At 42.5% G+C, this 17867-nt stretch overlaps 2 protein-coding genes across 3 annotated transcripts; one reads left to right on the forward strand and one right to left on the reverse strand.

The window, feature by feature from the left end:
* Positions 1-139: 139 nt before the first annotated feature.
* On the forward strand, positions 140-8747 carry katna1 (katanin p60 (ATPase containing) subunit A 1). Its single transcript, XM_066677094.1, has 11 exons — positions 140-303; positions 1082-1255; positions 1451-1593; positions 3186-3372; positions 3796-3911; positions 4775-4880; positions 4992-5150; positions 5262-5388; positions 5764-5895; positions 7155-7281; positions 7391-8747. Exons 2-11 carry the CDS (start codon positions 1094-1096, stop codon positions 7587-7589), a joined length of 1458 nt encoding a protein of 485 aa, XP_066533191.1. The 5' UTR covers positions 140-303; positions 1082-1093; the 3' UTR covers positions 7590-8747.
* Positions 8748-8817: 70 nt separating this feature from the next.
* ginm1 (glycoprotein integral membrane 1) lies at positions 8818-17166 on the reverse strand. 2 transcript variants are annotated; one of them, XM_066677096.1, is made up of 8 exons: positions 16969-17166; positions 15885-15944; positions 13765-13864; positions 13237-13391; positions 12108-12267; positions 11789-11997; positions 10272-10435; positions 8818-10187 (listed from the first exon to the last, which is right to left on the reverse strand). In XM_066677096.1, exons 1-8 carry the CDS (start codon positions 17056-17058, stop codon positions 10058-10060), a joined length of 1068 nt encoding a protein of 355 aa, XP_066533193.1. In that variant the 5' UTR covers positions 17059-17166; the 3' UTR covers positions 8818-10057. The 2 variants fall into 2 exon arrangements, with proteins under 2 accessions (XP_066533193.1, XP_066533192.1); XM_066677095.1 differs by having other exon boundaries at positions 8820-10187; positions 13237-13394; positions 16969-17165.
* Between the last annotated feature and the right edge of the window lie 701 nt (positions 17167-17867).

Consider the following 17867-nt stretch of genomic DNA (forward strand, 5'->3'; position numbering starts at 1 on the left):
CCCGCAAGACTCCATATTATTTATGGAGTACATTAAGACGTTGACACACTCGACACACAAATAAAACCTTTTCAGCGCTTCAGTCGACCGTTTATAAGGGACTTTTATTATGTAGTGCAGTCAGACGGCGGTTGCTGGTGTAGGTGTGAGTTGAAGCTGCTCTCTGTCTTTTTTCCTAAAGCAGCGGCTTTACCTAAAAGAGCTTAAATTAAACTCTTAATAAAGTTATTGGCGGTTCGCTGTCTCTGCCCGACGCTTCTTCTCACAGCCTGTAAATGTTTCTCCTCCGCAGCGCTGCAGCAAGTAAGACTTTCTAACTTTCCTCGCACAACAGCAGTCAGTTTTACTCGGCTTGTTCTCTTGAATTCATCGTTCCACCTTAAATAGCAATAGAACTCCTGCGCCGTTTAAGGTGGAGCGGAAAGTTCAAATAAGCCAACTTTTGTTAAATTCATTTGTAGCTTGTTTTCTTATAATGTTTTAATATTAAAGCTGCTAAATTAGCACTTTTTGTAGCATTAACGTCAATATAATCAGTTTAACTCAAGTATAAATAAATGTTACATGATGTTGAACTGTTTTATAGTCTGTAAATATATTATTCCTTATGGAAATATATGTAAAAAATATTTAAACATGTGTAAATAAGTGTTTACTACCGTGAGAACAATTGAATTCTACCAGTAAATCAGTCAGTGAAATATTATACTTTTTATTTATGTATTTGTTGATTTTCTCTCTTTCCTCTCTCTTTTTCTCTCTCTCTATTTCTCTCTCTTTTCTCTCTCTCTTTCCTCTCTCTCTCTCTCTCTCTCTCTCTCCTCTCGCTCTCTATTTCCTCTCTCTCTCTCTTTTCTCTCTCTCTTTCCTCTCTCTCTCTCTCTCTCTCTCTCTCTCCTCTCGCTCTCTCTTTCCTCTCTCTCTTTTTCTCTCTTTCTTTCTCTCTATTTCTGTCTCTTTTCTCTCTCTCTCTCTTTCTTTCTCTCTATTTCTGTCTCTCTTTTCTCTCTCTCTTTTTCTCTCTCTCTCTATTTCTATGTCTCTCTCTCTCTCTCTCTCTCTGTCTGTCTGTCTGTCACAGTCTTCTTTTAGAATGAGTCTGTTGGAGATCAGTGAGAATGTAAAACTGGCCAGAGAGTATGCGCTGCTGGGGAACTACAGCTCAGCGGTGGTTTGTTATGAAGGAGTGTTGGAGCAGATTAAGAAATATTTGTATTCAGTACGGGAATCGTCTGTGCAACAGAAATGGCAACAGGTAAGTGTTTGGCCTTCCTGGGCACTTTCATGCTAACATCGGAGACACTGGACATTGTTTCCTTCCCAAAGGCAGTGGTTTCTGTTTGATCTGCCCTCATGATGCACTTCAGCAAACAAAAGGCTGCAGGTGAGGCTCAGTGGTTTGGTGTGCAAACAGAAATCATTGTTGTGATCTCTTGTGTGTCCTGTTCAGGTCTGGCAGGAGATCAGCGAGGAAAGCAAGCATGTGAGGGACATCATGAGGACGCTGGAGAGTTTCCAGCTGGAGGCTGCTCCGGCCAAGCCGAGCAGTTTCAGCCAAGAAAACGACATTATGCCTGTTCAGGTGGAGCATAGGTATTCCAGCCCCATTTGTTGAGTTTGAGGATGTTCCTGTCTGTTGAGTTAGTAATCAGATAGTTTTGATAGTGTTTATGATTGAAGGTTGGCAAATAATTGCTTGTTAAACTGCACTCAAATTTGATTTATAACGTTTGTTAGTTTTTTTTAACCTATTTCAACATTAGTTAAAAGTCCTTTGCTGCTGCGAAGGAAGTTTTCCCTTATTTTTTTCACGCTGTGTTTTGCTACTCGGGCACAGTGGGCTTTGCTGAGTGTTTATACTGAGGGCTAGGACCTCCAGCACAGCTGTCATGTGAAGTGGATTAATTTTCATGTGGCAGAAGTTGGCCTACACACATTCAGTTGGACTTGTGCCTTCTTTTGTTCTTCCATTTAAGGTTATTTAAATCCCATGGGTAATTTAATCTCCTCTGATTTAAAAAATGTTTGAATGAGAATAACAAGGAAGCCATTTCAGAACTGCTCAGGTTTTAACTTCCTTAAAGGCTAGGCACCACTTAATGGACCTCCATGAATATTTCACATTATTTTAGTTACTGACAGATATAAGTATGAATTAAAATGAAAATAGCAGCTTAATTTGCTTTAAAACTGACAATTTTATTAAATTGACGGAAAAACCCGAGCTCCCTACGGAAATTCTTGAACGCGACCGTGACGTCACTGGTGGACAACAGCTGAACAACGCCGCGGTAAAACACCGTTATGACTGACTGTTATGACAGTATCTAGCTAAATAACCAACATTATTCATGACAATAGCCTAGCAATAAGCTAAACTCAAATGTAGAGGTACCGTTATTCTTGTAAATGTGATCGAAGTCGAACTCGAATTCATCCGACACTATAAACCTCCGTAATGCAGCTACGTAGCCGAGTATAATCTGAGCCACCGAGTTTAGCGAGTCAAGCTAACGTTAACTAACACCAACTAAAACAATGGTCTTTTAAACCTTATTCCTTCAATTAGTAAGAAATAACATGTTTTCTGACTATCAATAAACACAAGTTAGGAACTCAAATTCCACTGTATTTATTTGTTTGACACTTTCATATTGCTGCTGCTTAGCCTTTAAATGGTTTGGTCGTAAGAGAAGTCTTCTCCTGAGAAGCTTGATTATAAGCATCCATGATACAGCTCCTTTAATGTCAATTCAGCTTTGGTTATTTTCTACTTTACCACAGCTTTTTTTAATAAAAATGAGGGCAACTAAAGTTAGACTAACATCAGATTATGCAGCTTTACGTCGGTCAGCAAAATAATATTAAAACAGAGTACGCTCAACTTGTTTCCTCCAACTTTCAGCTCAGGTTTATTGAGAACATCAAACAGATTTTAAAAAGACAGTATGTTGAAACGTACAAATGTTGAATTTTTGAACAAATTAATGTTTTAACAACATTTATAGGGTTTGCTTAAAGATGTTTGTAGGACGTCTAGGTCATAGCTCCATTGGGTGTAAGAGCAAAGTTGTTGTCTGTACAGATACAATTTTGGAAGTACTGTGATATTTATATTTTTGTCATATCAATCCCCTATAAGCTGATTATAACTAGAATGCAAATGTGCGTGTTGCTGTTTTCAGGCCATCTCCTGGTGCAGTACGAAGGGCTCCAGCACCGTACAAAGAAGGTAAACCTCACGGCAACAGACTGAGTGTTGGTCCTCGTCCCCAGCACCGACAGTCACCACGTGTCCCCAACGGTGATCGAGCAAAACCTCCAAAGGGCAAAGAGAAGAGAGAGAATGTGCCGAGACAGAAAGAGGACAAGGTAAGGTTGGAGGAGTGTAAACGGCCTGAAATTACCAAGTTCTTCTGTGTGTTTTAATAAGCTCTCCCATGCTCTGTGTCTCATACTCACTGTAACTTCACACTTTAGCGAGCGCGTTTAGCTGTATTGACAGAAACCCCAGCCTGTGGTACCGGTTTCCTCCATCTCAGCAAATGCAGGCAGATGCCAGAGAGATTAAACATGTGCTAAATATCACATCTACAGTCTAAACCCAGGCTTATTTAGCACCTTGTTGTTGTTTTTATTGCATGTATGTGATTTGGTTTGGTTTACTTTTTCACTTTACTCTCTTCGTGAATCAGTCGGAGTTGAGCTGACTTTTTAACATTTTTTTTTACATTCTTATAGTTGCTTTGACTCGCCATCAGTGCTCTAACATTCTCCCTCCTCCTTCATCCACAGAACAAACCTGAAGTCTCAGAGACAGAGGTGAAGAGGTTTGACAGAGGAGGGGAGGACAAAGACCTGATCGAGACACTGGAGCGAGACATCATCTCCCAGAACCCCAACGTGAAGTGGTGTGTTCCTCTCCTTGAGTTCTTATTTCCTCTCACTTTATTCTCACACCGTTTATAAAGAAATACGCAACCAAACAATAATAGAAAAACCCACACTGAGCTCCTGAGCAGTTAGCATGTGCTTGTTTGGACAACACCAGAGAGCTTCCATTGCTTTAAATCATTATTTGCAAAACAGACATACCTCATGTGGTCAATATAATGTTTGCTCGAGAGATTCATAGATTTATCTGATCTTTGTCGATGCTAGTTTCACTGTGTGTAAGTAGATTTGCCCAAATCATCATCTCTGGGAATATCATGTAAAAATGAGCCTGCATTGTTTACACAAAAAAGGGGGAAATACAGCGGAAGCTGTGGGCCGTTCAGTGGTCACTGGAGTGCAATTCTCAGGGAGCTTTGTACATGTGTATTGTTTGTTACAAGAGCCAGATTAACCTACTTGAATAAACCACAGATTTGGGTTCACTGAGGCGTCAAAGGGCCTTACGTGTGAAATCTTAGCTCTTACAAGAGATTATTAAAATTAGATTAAAAAAACAAGCGAGTCTTGAACCAAAACCTCAATATTGCTCCTTTTTGATTGTTCTTATTTCTTTTGAGAAGATCATATAGACTCCAACTACGTCTGTTTAAGTGAAATATGATCTCTGTTGGGTGTGTGTTCATTTACAAAAGCCATACCTGCCTCGGTCAAACAAAAAAGACCAATAGACTCAGCTACTCATAAAACAGTGATCTACCAACACAACATGCTCGACGTTTCCATTTTGTCATTACAACATGGTCTTGTGCCTTTGTGTAAATATTAGCATGTGCGTGCCACTAGATCATGATGTTTACTGAAACTCCACCCCCCCCAGGGATGACATTGCAGACCTGGAGGAGGCAAAGAAGCTTCTGAAGGAGGCGGTGGTCCTCCCCATGTGGATGCCGGAGTTCTTTAAGGGAATCAGACGACCGTGGAAGGTACAGATGAAGTTCGATGGGGTTGAGACCTCCCAACATTAGCCTGCTTGTTCAAACTGTGCCTTTTAGTGCAGGGAATGCTAAGCCATTAACGTTGTTTTTGTGTTTCAGGGCGTGCTGATGGTGGGACCGCCAGGCACTGGAAAGACCCTGCTGGCGAAGGCAGTAGCAACAGAGTGCAGGACCACCTTCTTTAATGTTTCGTCCTCCACCCTCACCTCCAAATACAGAGGGGAGTCTGAGAAACTTGTGCGGCTGCTGTTTGAAATGGTGAATACACATTTTACTGAAGAATTTTCTTTATAACGTTATAATGTGGAATGCGAACTGTCAAATGCGCTCTGCTTAAACGTGTTTGGTGTCTCTGTTGTGGGTCTAAAGGCACGGTTTTATGCTCCAACAACCATCTTCATCGATGAGATCGACTCAATGTGCAGCCGCAGAGGAACTTCAGAGGAGCATGAGGCTAGCAGGCGGGTCAAAGCTGAACTACTGGTGCAGATGGATGGTACGTATGCAGTTGAACGTGACGAACTCAGAAGTAGAAACCCATTATAAAGCTATAGAGTTTCCAAGGCTAATTTAGAGGTAAATATGGCCTAAATCTGGTCTTTGGTATGGGGATGTGAACAGCAAGAAAACACTTAATCAGACATGTTCAGTTCTGATTCGAGAAATTGGCTCAGTTCTGGAGTGAGTGCTCTCTGAACTTGTGTCAGATACAAACAGCATTAAAAAGACAATACGATTGACTTCACAAAACAATCATATTTGTGCAGTAAATCACACTTGGGCCCAAAAGACTCCTACAGACTGCTAATGTTGTGTAAAATATGTAAAATAGCAATTGATTAATGTTTTATTTACCGATTGGTCCATGCAGGTGTTGGAGGAACGTCCGAAAACGACCCGTCTAAAATGGTGATGGTCCTGGCCGCCACCAACTTCCCCTGGGACATTGATGAAGCTCTGAGACGCCGACTGGAGAAAAGGATCTACATCCCACTTCCCTCAGGTACCACTGTAGTCAGAATGCAGCAATTTGTTGTGACCACTTGTTTAACACTTGGCTGTTGTGTAAGGGCTGTAAGACTGCAGGAGGGGAAAGAGCTCTGAGAACTTGAGCTGATGTTCTGCGACCGGATTCTTATAGCACAAAGAACTGGCTTAACCCACTGGGACTGTAGTATCTTTTCCGACCCACCCTTAACATGTTGGCTCAAAGATTGTCAAAATAGATTTGGACACGACATTGAATATACCCTGTGCATCTTGTAAGACCAAGGGAAATGTCATTAGGTGGTCTTAGAAGACTACTAAGCATTAATAATCCGAGCCATGGGCAGTTTGTTTTATTGCCAGAAGACTAAACCCCATCCTTGAAATAACTGAACGTAGAATTGAAGAATATGTTCACTGACAATGGCGTCAGATTAGATTCTCATCCCAAACTGCATTAGTTAAATATTTGGCAAAACCCAATGTGATCCAATACCTTTAAGCACTACAGTACCCAGCATCCTTTGCATTGGCCCAAGTACAGTGCGTGGTAAATTAACAAATAAAAAAAAAAATGGAAATAAGGCAGTAGACGCTTATAAAAATGAGAAATTATTATTTTTTTATGTATGATATAAAATGTTTTCCTTTCAGTGAACATGACTCTCTATTGTTAAGAACAGAACTTAAAAGAAAGGTATCATAGTTAAAAAGGGTAGCAAAAGCTTCAGCCTGCAACTTTTTGGTTACTATTATTATTATTTTATTTTATTTTATATATACATTTTTTTTCTCTTCTAATTAAAAGTATTTATTGTGTATAACTGAAATAAACTCTAACTAAATGTTACTTTTGATTTGACTCCTTACACACTATTCCCTACATTCTTCACTACATAGTGCACTATTATAATGAGCTGAATAGTGATTATTTTAGACACAATCTCGTGTGGGTGTTTAGCAAACATCACAATGTATTATGAGTATCCTCTATCTGCTAGAGTATATCAGTAGTACTCTACATATGGCGATGTATTGTGTAATTGGTTAACTGCAATGTAAATTATGCACAAAACTATACAAAATGTTGTAACTCCACAATAGTCCCCTGTATTGTAGTGAATGGGCATCGCTTGGGACACTAGAATGGTTTCTATAAAAGTTAATCTGCTAAAAAATGAATGAGGATGATACTGATTAATGCTTTAAAGTATTGGTAGTATTACTATGAGCTATTAATGTTTTAAAGTGTGTGTTTGTGTACTTGACCTGAAGGTAAAGGTCGTGTTGACCTGCTGAAGATCAATCTAAAAGAGCTGGAGCTGGCTAATGATGTGGATCTGGACAAGATTGCGGAGCAGATGGAGGGGTATTCAGGGGCAGACATCACTAACGTTTGCAGGTATGGGCCACATTTGATTTTCCCACAATTGTCATCTATCTTAGTCCCTACTTTCAAAAAAGTTGCTATACAGCTTTTTAAAAGAAATTAACAGTGCGTGTGTCGCCAGGGATGCGTCTTTGATGGCAATGAGGCGGAGGATCGAGGGACTGACCCCTGAGGAGATCCGCAACATTTCCAAAGATGAGATGCACATGCCCACAACCATGGAGGACTTTGAGACTGCTCTGAAGAAAGTATCCAAGTCGGTCTCCGCTGCTGATTTGGAGAAATACGATAAGTGGATCGCGGAGTTTGGCTCCTGCTGACCCCCTGGGGGCAGTATTAAAGTTCTGTAGATGATCATTTCAATTATAACAGCCTACTAGGGTCCAATTACTGTGGCTTTACTGGAGTTGCCGTGATCTGTGACTAGCTTAGGTGCTGATGTCCCAATTTAGCTAGGTCAAAAATTCACCCCCTAGGGGTCCGTTGTAGTCCAGGACCTGGACATAAAATGCGTTCTGGGGAAACAGTGGTGCTGTGGAATCACATTTACAATCACAATGTCTTATTTATAGGGTTATGAACACTAAGAACCCATGTGTGGTCTTTCAGCACTTTTACTTCAGAGATGAAACAGAGGAGTGCTTTTTCAGATCTGAAGGGATTTGGGGAACTATTTCAACTGCCTTACCTGAAAATGTCTTTCCTTCTTAAAGTAAAGGGCAACTACACCCCCTAAGAACAGTTGTGTTGTTTGGAGTAATGAAATTTATAGAACTCTCTTAAATTTTAAAATGTTACCAAACATTGTTGTTGTGGTCAGATCTGCCTCTACACTGCCCCCCTTTGGTGTAGATGATGACAAAGTAAGCCACTGTACCTGTCAGCTGATGATGCTGTAGATGTGGAGGGTAGTGGCCATTTTCATTTCTTCAATGTGGGGTGTTTCTGATTACGGAAGCTAAAGGAACACCACACAGTACCCAGCCCCTACCATTTTGGCGTATTCAAACAGAGGGAGAGTTGGCTGAATCTGGGGGGGGTGTAGTTACCCTTTAAAGGTTGTTTCATTTAAAGCAATTGAGTAGCAAGTCTTTTAGAGCGATGATTGGTTGTGATTTTCTTGATATACCAAATCAGTTGTACTTCTGTTGACTATCGGAATGTTTTGAAATTACAATGCCAATGATCCGAGGTGTCACTTACTTTCAGGTTTATTTCTTTACGCTGCTGCAGATCAGTGGCCTTCTGTAGTGATTAAACTATGCAAGCAGTTTGCTTTATTGATTTGTACATTTTTATACCGACTGAGGCCACGTTTTGAAGCATAGGATCTCTTTCCGAAACATCGATGACCAAAAACTAAGACACGTTTTTGACTTTTTCCTTTATGTTCACTGTCTGTTGTTTTGTGATATAATTATTTCGACATAATAAAGATTTTTATAATAGAATAAAATATTAACATGAAGTGCTGCTGTTTCTTATTTCTGAACTGAAAGATTGTTCACGTGTTCTGTAAGGGAAATTTATACTGGACAATATTACTGTATTGATCAGACCACACGTACAACATTTCATTTTATTAAACTTGATGCAAGCACATGACGCATTGCAATCTTGGTTTACATGCTGTTGATAACCTCGTACTACCATAATGCTAACATCTGATCAAGAGCAAAAAACACATTTCATTTCTCTGTGAAATATAAATAGCATGTGAACGTAAGTGAGGTATAAATTAATTTTCCTCTTTAGTTTCACGGACAGGTCTGACAGTGTCCTTGGACATTATAATACAAAGCTGAATTAACTGGTTAGCGAGCCGACCAAACCTAAATTTAACATTACTCCAACAACTCTGTGCCACGAGTCACATTAGAGTGCAACCCCGTTTAAATCCCACCCACCCACGGTCAGAGAAGCGCACACAGAGCCACCCACCAGCATTTAAACAAAACAGCAAAACGTTCTGTGTTTCAAAAGGTGCCTGTATCTTTGTGAGGCTTTATCAGAAAATTCACAAACTATTTTTTTTTCTCTTACACCAACTGTAACTAGAAATGCTTGTGGACAGTGGCCTCTTTGGAGGTGTACGTTAATAATCTTAATCATGGAAAAACATCTTGATTGATTTTGATAGAAATAAGAACGGTGTCCCAGAATTACACCACATCCGATTTTGTATTACATAACGTTCACATCATGTACAACAATATATTTGTCCATAGGCACAACGCAGTAGCACTGTAAATACAAATAAGAAATCAAGGCCCTGCCAAACAAAGCAGGATCTCGAACTTAGCCAGATAATATTAATTTAACCCTGTATGTTCTGTCCCACAAGTGTAGCAGACTATATCGTGGCTTAAACTAATGCTGAACTGCTAACCCACTCACTCCATGGCTGGTTACTTTCAGGACTTCTGAATATTTTGGACCCATCGGCGATTGCTATCCTCTTGATTCACAAGACTGTCTGGTAATATACAGCACTTTTTCGCATGCTTTAATGCGAGGATAATTAATGCCTTGAAACTGCTTTCTTTAATCAGTATGACTTCAAAATTAACAGGTGAGGAACCTTCTCCACATGAAACAGGCCCCAGAGAGTTGTTCAAGGTAAATATTAAGTGATGCCTCACTGAAACCGAACATCAATAAACAAAGAAATTCCAAGAAATCAAACTGATTTTATAAAGTGCTACATTTGGAAAGGGACAAAAAAAAAAAAAAAAAAAAAACTTTGATAGCATCCCTCTAAAGTGAAATGCCACAGATAAAAGAAAGATCAGTACAAGTCTTCCCTCACGCTGCTCTTCTCCTCTGTCTCCATCTCCACCTCTATCTCCACATTCTCCACCAGACTCTGCTTCTCCTCTTCAGGCATCAGGGTCTCAGGGTTCAGGTGAAAGAATCCCCTGGTGAAGGAAAACAAAAGCAAGGTTACAACCGCAGTTCTACAATCTGTTAACGAGGACCTCAAATCTGGAGAGCGGTCATACTTGTGTTCACAAGTTGGAAACAAGAGGTCCAGGATCTTGATGATGACGGCGGAGCCCACGACCCCCACAACCACCACCCACATGATGAGGAAGAAGAGAGGCAGGGACTCGGAGCAGAAGCGCCTCAGTCTATCCCTCAGCTCTTCCACCCATCGACACACCACCTGCACAGTGACAGACAGAAGGGAGTAGTTATTAGGGGTGCTTATATAGCACTTTTAACACGCTCTACAATTCAAATTCATTCATTAATTCATTCTCTGTAAGCGCTTATCCAATTCAGGGTCACAGTGGGTCCAGAGCCTACCTATCAGTGGGCGCAAGGCGGGAATACACCCTGGAGGGGGCGCCAGTCCTTCACAGGGCAACACAGACACACACATTCACTCACAAACTCACACCTACGGACACTTTTGAGTCGCCAATCCACCTACCAACATGTGTTTTTGGACTGTGGGAGGATACCGGAGCACCCGGAGGAAACCCACGCAGACACGGGGAGAACACACCAACTCCTCACAGACAGTCACCCGGAGCGGGAATCGAACCCACAACCTCCAGGTCCCTGGAGCTGTGTGACTGCGACACTAACCTGCTGTGCCACCGTGTCGACAATTCAAATTCAATTCAATTAAATAAATAAAAAGAGAATGAAAGCATTCTGAGAGCGGATAGGGATTTTAGCCCGGCGTTGGAGATGAATGGAGAGGAAGAAGAGCAAAGAGACTGTTCCAAAGGACTGTAACAATGCCCATATTCCTATTGATCCGTCACAGTATGGGTTGGGATCATAGTTCAATGCAAATACAATGTATTCTCCATCCATCCATTATCTGTAACCGCTTATCCAATTCAGGGTCGCGGGGGGTCCAGAGCCTACCTGGAATCATTGGGCGCAAGGCGGGAATACACCCTGGAGGGGACGCCAGTCCTTCACAGGGCAACACAGACACACACACATTCACACCTACGGACACTTTTGAGTCGCCAATCCACCTGCAACGTGTGTGTTTTTGAACTGTGGGAGGAAACCGGAGGAAACCCACGCGGACACGGGAAAAACACACCAACTCCTCACAGACAGTCACCCGGAGCGGGAATCGAACCCACAACCTCCAGGCCCCTGGAGCTGTGTGACTGCGACACTACCTGGTGCACCACCGTGCCGCCCACAATTCTCCTTCTTACTAATAGGGTACTGCCACCTGGAAACCTTAAGCTGTTGGATTGTATTATGGGACCTGTAGTGTTTAGAGGTTTTGCAATGATAATTGTCGTCTGGTTTGCCTCTCAGCCCTCTTCCTCCTCTCTCCCTCTCACTGTCGTTTGTAGCGAGTGATGCATACACTCGTTTTTATCCCACGTTATTCTTTCGAGCTCACTTTTGTTTATTTAAACAATTGAATATGAAGTATTTCACTTATATTCTGGTTTTAACATCTTATTTACGCTCAAAATCATGGTGGAATGGACGAGGAAGGTGTCGACGTGTGTGTGTGTGTGTGTTGCTCACTCACATTATAAGAGGAGGGGGACTGCCTCAGAGGAACCTCAGGCAGCAGGTCGTCTGGATTAACTGTTTCTTCCTGTGCAGACTCGTACAGAGTGCTGGGGTCCATACGCAGGGGTGTCTCAGGCAGTTTCCCAGGAGCAGCGATCTCCTCCTGGGTTGTTTCTGCCTGTTTCAGAGGGTAATGGCTGGTAGTGTGCAGGACCAGGTCCTCAGCTGGAGATGAGAAGAGTGAGTGTGGTTATGAAATGTCCTTCTTTTGTTCTTCATTACTAGGACTCATATTAAACTTGTTTCACAAACTAAGATCACAACTTGTGATAAACCTGTTTTAGAGATGGATTCATCACTCAGAATGATGTCGTTTTCTCTCGGCATGGCTGAGATCTTGCTCTTCGACATGGGGAAGATGTCGTGCACCTTGGTCACCTCCTCAGAGTTCTGGTTCAATAGCATCTTCATCTCCCACACATCTGGCTGCCACACCTGCAGGTTCAAAATCAGAGCACAATGTGAATAAACAAGACAATATCTTAGCACACACTAGGGCTGGGCAATTAATCGAAATCGACATTGAGAACTTCTAATTGACATCATATTGTCTATATCGATTATTTGTATTCTGTTGTGTCCCCAGTGTGTTCATGTACTGTCCCTTTAAAACCACGCTACCAAGCTGTAGTCACATGTTTCTGCCCCCTATCTGCCACATGGAAGCAGCCTAAAAGCTGAGGCCGACCAAGAGACTCAAGCAGCTGTGTTTCAGCGACCAATCGCAACCACACACCAAACTGAACTCAGAAAATGAGAGGAACAAGCTCCCAGCAACATTAGAAAACATATCCCAGCTTTAAAACTGGAGCATATTTACAGCACAAGCCTCGTCAAAAAGATCATCAAAAATACAAAAACAAAACAATCGTTCATTAATCGTAATCGTGGTAAAATGTACAATTAATCATGATATCGATGTGTGCTCATATCGCCCAGCACTAGCACACACTGTATAGACAAAACAGAATTAACTATTTATTGTGCTTACAATATTTACAAAACTATACAGTGATTTTAATTACAAAACGTATCACCCCTCTCTCAGTTACAACACTGGGAGATACAACAGGGGAATGCCTCTCAATGTCAGATCCTTTAACAAAATAAACATGTGCTCTGTGGTCTGTGTCTATGTGGAGTTTCCATGTTCTCCCTGTGTGTGCATGGGTTTCCTCTGGTGTCTCCGTTTTCTTTGGCTACTCTTAAAAAAAAATATCCTGGTGTAAGTGTAAGTGAATGGGTGTGTATGCACAGATATGGATTGACACTCTATCCTGGGGGAACCCCACTATTGCCTAACTCAGTTCTCCAAGTGGATGAAATGATGATTGTAAAAAGTGTCCTTGGGTGTCTAGAAATACTTCTGAACAATAAAATAATAACCTAATTAAAATGAGTTACCTTTTCTTCGCCCAGCTGGATCATCTCCTGCCCCAAAGTCAGCAGCAGCACCTCTTCTCCTGCTTCACTCTGCATAAACGACTGATCCAGCATCAGTCTCAGCACACTGTCGACCAGCTCTCCATCCTCATCGCTGAAGGTAGCATTACTGTCATCTACTGCGATAACACACAAAACTGAAATATGTAAAAGAGCATCTCATACAAGTAAAATATATTTGGAAATTCATCTGAATCTAAAGAGAATTAATATGAAGTAGCTGTGGCCTAAAGGTAATAGAAGCATTCTTGGGACTCAAAGATTGTCCCTTCACTGCGAAGAAATATCGCAAGCAACGGAGTGAAGGAATGGCTCATTCCTCCTGCTTCAAACCCACAGCTGATTGGCCCCTGATCCCTGGGTGCTGAGGTGGCTGCCTATCACTTATCTATAGAAAGGTTTAGTCCTAGATCACATCATATGTAAGAACAGTATCAAAAACACTGTACAGTTAAGTAGGGATTCATGTTTCTTTTAAGGCGTACTCACACAGCAAAGCCTGGCAGGTCATCCTTGTCACTTCCGAGGGCTTGAGTTGAACTCCATTGACCATGGTCTGGTTGTCCATCATGGCCACACTCAGGTTTATCTGGAAAACAATCGGCCAACATTGAGCAACAGAATTGGTCGTTTAAGTCCTGTTCTATGCCTCAGAGTCTGTAGAAACAAGCTTGTGGTGTTTACTGTTTAAACTAGGATTGCATCATTCATTCATTCATTATCTGTAACCCTTATCCAGTTCAGGGTCGCGGGGGGTCCAGAGCCTACCTGGAATCATTGGGCGCAAGGCGGGAACACACCCTGGAGGGGGTGCCAGTCCTTCACAGGGCAACACAGACACACACATTCACACCTATGGACACTTTTGAGTCGCAAATCCACCTACCAGCATGTGTTTTTGGACTGTGGGAGGAAACCGGAGCACCCAGAGGAAACCCACGCAGACACAGAGAGAACTCACCACACTCCTCACAGACAGTCACCCGGAGGAAACCCACGCAGACACAGAGAGAACACACCACACTCCTCACAGACAGTCACCCGGAGGAAACCCACGCAGACACAGAGAGAACACACCACACTCCTCACAGACAGTCACCCGGAGGAAACCCACGCAGACACAGAGAGAACTCACCACACTCCTCACAGACAGTCACCCGGAGGAAACCCACGCAGACACAGAGAGAACTCACCACACTCCTCACAGACAGTCACCCGGAGGAAACCCACGCAGACACAGAGAGAACACACCACACTCCTCACAGACAGTCACCCGGAGGAAACCCACGCAGACACAGAGAGAACACACCACACTCCTCACAGACAATCACCCGGAGGAAACCCACGCAGACACAGAGAGAACACACCACACTCCTCACAGACAGTCACCCTGAGGAAACCCACGCAGACACAGAGAGAACACACCACACTCCTCACAGACAGTCACCCGGAGGAAACCCACGCAGACACAGAGAGAACACACCACACTCCTCACAGACAGTCACCCGGAGGATACCCACGCAGACACAGAGAGAACACACCACACTCCTCACAGACAGTCACCCGGAGGAAACCCACGCAGACACAGAGAGATCACACCACACTCCTCACAGACAGTCACCCGGAGGAAACCCACGCAGACACAGAGAGAACACACCACACTCCTCACAGACAGTCACCCGGAGGAAACCCACGCAGACACAGAGAGAACACACCACACTCCTCACAGACAGTCACCCGGAGGAAACCCACGCAGACACAGAGAGAACACACCAACTCCTCACAGACAGTCACCCGGAGCGGGAATCGAACGCACAACCTCCAGGCCCCTGGAGCTGTGTGACTGCGACACTACCTGCTGCACCACCGTGCCGCCGGATTGCATCATATTGTACAAAAAAAAAAAATACATACAAATATTAGACACTGCCATATTATTATATTGTGAAATGGCAAAATAAATACATAAGCATAGTTTAATAATAAACCTGAGCTTTTACAATGACCCAACTGATTTAAAACTTATTTTTATTAATATATAATCTGTTTTAAAAGCAGGTGAGTGCTGCGACTGCTCGTCTGAAGCGATGCTGGTGGGGGACCTCAGGGAAATGAATACACTGGTCAACTTTCCATGGCAGCACTGTATTCATAATTAATAACACTGCTCTTTCAATCCAAGTTAAAGTCGACTGATGAGGAAAGATTATGACTGCTGGCGAGCTGTGGGTGCAGAGCCTTCACATCTCACTCAACTGCAACCAACTCTGTGAATCCAAGAACCCCCTAAATTGCAGTTAACGTCATTCTATCAGACAGGCTTCTCTTGTAGATCAGTTGTGGAATATGAGACCTGCGAGAGTTCTCCTTTTGTATCAAGCAGAAGTCAAGATGTAGCATGTTTTGATTGATTCCATTTCCCTTACACTGCACATCCCGCGTCCTGTGACTGCTGTGAGTGCCCACATCACGATGATCGTGACGAAACAAAACTGCATAGCTCTAGTAAACAGTTGTTGTTCTGCTTAGACAACGTTAGTAAAAATGCACTGGTCACACCAGAAGAGAGACAAACGTAATAACAACAACATGAAACACTGATAACTTACCTGTACATTGTAAGATGACTCTTTGTTTTCGCTAACGGCTGTCACATTGAACACACTTTCCTGTGGAAAAACACAAATTCTGATCAAGATGAAGTTAACTAACAAGCCACCGAACTGCTTCCATCAACTCTAGATAATCAGCTCTTACAGGAAACATTTCATAACACATCCTTCTCTACACTTTTTAAAGCTGCAGTGTCCATTAATATTTCAGTTCTAACGGCAGCAGAATTCTTGCAATGGGAGCTCAAGTTATTTCCCAGAAAGAGTGTAATGCCTCTTAAAGCTCCCCTGGTGACTGAAGATACATATACATTATTAAATATACAGTCATCACCACAGAGAAGTATGCAGTTCATTACAGGGCAAAATAATCCTCACAGAAGACCGTTCTGTCTGGTGATATGTAACAAGAAGCTGGTGTTAATGTTGTAGTCATTGTGACCCCCTGCCGTGAAAAGTAAGTGTCTTGGTTTGTTACTACGTCCATGTGGCTGTCTTTAGGCGCTAAAAGACTACTGACGGAAATAAGCAGACAACGCCATGGCTAATCATTTCCACTTTGAAAGAGCAATCTTCCCAAAAACAGACTGAAAAATGGATTAAGAGAGTAAGGGATTTGTGACGTCATACACCCAAGGAACCAATCATTTCAAGCTGTAGGTTTGGACTTGTGTGTTTCTCATTTAGCCAGATACTGAAACTTAAACCCAGAACTGAGAGTGTTATTCTAATAAGAATATCACACGGTTTTACCCTATTAAAACTTAGTCACGTGTCTGAATTGCGAAGAAATTTGGAAAAATGGTGGAGTTCCCCTTTCAGATCCGCTGCGACGCTGTTGTGAAACTGGGCCAAACTTGGCTCTGGTTTCTCTGGTTAGCAGCCTGGTTAAATGACCATTAAAACCTTAACTACACCAAGACCGTCGATTATGTACTGCCTTTACACCAGGGGCAAAGCAAAGTAACTCAACATGACGAACACAGAGACAAACAAGCTCAGTGTTACATACAGTAGCTGATAACAGAGCTAGACAATCAGACCGTTACTGACGACCGTTATTTATCTCAAAAACACCTACCGTACTCAGCTGCCGCGTCTCCGTAAACGTCGAAATAAAGACGACGGTCAGAGACACGACGGTAGAGAATATTCTCCAACTCGACGACATTGCGGCCGACTTTAAACACGCACAGCTTTTTATTTTGTTTTCGACGCTGAGCTCGCTACATGCTTAAACTACGGTGGTTTTGGGTTTTTGTTTCCACTCGTATTAGCACAGCTCCCACCCTATTGCAGCTGCCTCAACCGTATTAGCCACTCAGATCGCAGGAAAGGAGCCTTTTCACCCAATCAGCGAGCAAAACGCGGAAGGACGGGATTTCTACCCAATCCTATGGCAGGGGGGTGGGACTTATCGGATTACACGAGGAAGGTATGCATTGATGTCACTTTCCTGCCGGGACACGCCCCTTCAGTGGTACTGTGTGGCAAAAAGCTCGGTTGCTTATTAAACTCATATAAAAAGGACGGAGGTTTCTTAGCGTCGTAAAAGATACATGTATGTCCCGTTTTTGTATTCCACCATTTTAAGGCGCCAGTCGTATTTTCGTACTCCATCTATTTTCCTCTCCTGCCAGTTTTCGGTCTGCAATTTGTACAAATACAGTTAAATTCACAAATACATGCTTTTGGTTTTCATAGATATATCATCATTTTATGCGAAAATAAATACATTTGTTTGAAGTCAAAGTGTCGAATTTAAAATGAATTTATAAATTGTTGAATCTGCTTTTGTGGATCAAGTCACTCGTGTTTTCTGTGACGTGTTTTTCTTCATTTCATCTCTTCTTTTCTTTCGCATTCCATCTGATCCAAATACAAACGCAGCCTGATCCAGAAATGCGGCCAGCAGGTGAAAAGCTATCACAAGGTGGCACTGTTGTTTTCCCCATTGTTTCAGGACTAACCTGTTGCTCG

This window comes from Hoplias malabaricus, chromosome 7, assembly GCF_029633855.1.
Source record: "Hoplias malabaricus isolate fHopMal1 chromosome 7, fHopMal1.hap1, whole genome shotgun sequence".
Classification (NCBI taxonomy): domain Eukaryota; kingdom Metazoa; phylum Chordata; class Actinopteri; order Characiformes; family Erythrinidae; genus Hoplias; species Hoplias malabaricus.